At 57.3% G+C, this 1,689-nt stretch overlaps 1 protein-coding gene across 2 annotated transcripts in view; it reads left to right on the top strand.

Moving 5' to 3' along the window:
• The window catches only part of PLAUR (plasminogen activator, urokinase receptor), a 13,253-nt gene continuing 11,564 nt past the window's right edge, over window positions 1-1,689 (top strand). Inside the window, exon 1 of one of the 2 annotated variants that reach the window (XM_010852554.1) lies at window positions 1-146. In XM_010852554.1, coding sequence (XP_010850856.1) covers window positions 98-146 — 49 coding nt within the window. In that variant the 5' untranslated portion in view covers window positions 1-97. Of the gene's footprint in view, window positions 147-1,084; window positions 1,511-1,689 lie in introns of those variants that run through there. The other variant, XM_010852552.1, reaches the window with a different exon arrangement.

The following is a 1,689-nucleotide window of genomic DNA, read 5'->3' as shown; positions in this document are numbered from 1 at the left end:
AACTTCTGGGAGGAGCCCCTAGGGCCACAAAACTGTCTCCTTCCGGGGGCCAGACTGAGAGGTGCAGGGAGATCGCGAGCAGGAGCCACCGTCGGACATGGGCCAACCGCTGCTGCTACTGCTGTTGGTTTACACCTACATTCCAGGTAGGGGCAGGGTGCCCGGACCTCTAAGCTGGGGACTGGGGTCTGACGGCAGGAAAGGGAGAGGGGAAGAGAGCTCAGAATCTGATGACTCGGAGAAGGACGGCTTAATCCCCAGCCCCCACCCCACAATCAAATAATTCTCCTGTTCTCGGCGCCCCGCCCCCCGCGGTACAGAACCGGGCACACAGTAGCCGCTCAGGAAATATTTATTGAGCAAAGGAGCTTAACGACAGCCATCATCTGGGGAATACGCTCTTTATGCCAGACACTCTTCTAAGCTTCTGCAACTTCCGACTGGGTGGGCAGAACTATTTTAACCCCTTTTTACAGAGAAACAGGCAAAGAGAGGTTAACTAACTGGTCCGAGGTCACACAGCCAGCCTTTGTAAGTGGGATTCTGACCTGTGGCTCCTACAGCCCTCTCCACTCTATCAGATCCCTCCCCCTCCAACCCCCGCCCCGCCACACACACATTCGTAAGACAGGGAGGACAGCGCCTCATTTTACACAAGGTCTAAAGAGAGTCAGGCTGAGTCGGGCAGAGCCTGGGGCTAGGGAAGCGGGGCTCGTACCGAGGCTCCTTCCCTTTCACTATACTCTAGACGACGGGACCTCTTACCTCTTCTTTGGAAAATGGAAAACGGGTCGAAAAATGAAAGGAAGTTGAGTTGGAACTGTGAGGGCGGAGCGGGGGCGGGTAGGAGTTGAGAGTTGGTTCGGTAATGAACCAACCGCGGGAGGCCTAGAATGAGTAATAACTCGGTTGGGGACTCTGAATTTGGAGCGGGCAAAGGACCCTGGTGGCTCAGAGGTTAAAGCGTCTGCCTCCAATACGGGAGACCCAGGTTCGATCCCTGGGTCGGGAATATCCCCTGGAGAAGGAAATGGTAACCCACTCCAGTATTCTTGCCTGGAGAATCCCATGGACGGAGAAGCCTGGTAGGCTACAGTCCACGGGGCCGCAAAGAGTCGGACACGCCTGAGCGACTTCACTTCACTTCTTCACTTCAAGGGACCTCAAGGGAGGTCTGATGGCAAGGTTGAGCCTTGGCTGGGGAGCTAGAGGGCGGGATTATAACATCGGGGCGGAGATGGTGGGCGGGGTGAGAACTTCGGGGCAGAACCAGTGGGTGGGGCTGACAGGTCCCGAGCCCCTAGTGGGCGGGGTTAAAACTGCTCAAGAGCCGCTGGGGGGCGGGGGAAAACGTCGGGGGAGGCCCCAGTAGGTGGGGTTAGAATCTCCGCAGGGCTGATGGGCGGAGTTGGAAGTTCTCAGACTTCTGCGTGGCGGGAGAAAGTTGGGGAGAGGTTAGGAAAGGGAGGAGAACCTGTGGGCGTTAGTTGGGGGAGCTCCAGGCACGAAGGTAGAACGAAAAGATCGGCGGAAGTCGGAACACGCGAGGTGGAATAGGCCCAGGCGGGTTGGGGTAGAGGAAAGGACTAGGCTACAAGTCTGCACCCGCGGAGAGGGTGGGAATCTCACTTTCCGGATGGCTCCGGCGCTCCGTTAGAATTAAAGGGAAAGGGAGATTCCCACCCTCTC

This window comes from Bison bison, unplaced genomic scaffold (assembly GCF_000754665.1).
Source record: "Bison bison bison isolate TAMUID 2011002044 unplaced genomic scaffold, Bison_UMD1.0 scf7180017864313, whole genome shotgun sequence".
Classification (NCBI taxonomy): domain Eukaryota; kingdom Metazoa; phylum Chordata; class Mammalia; order Artiodactyla; family Bovidae; genus Bison; species Bison bison.
The sequence above is the reverse complement of the archived record's forward strand: the minus strand, read 5'-3'. Positions and strand labels throughout refer to the sequence as shown.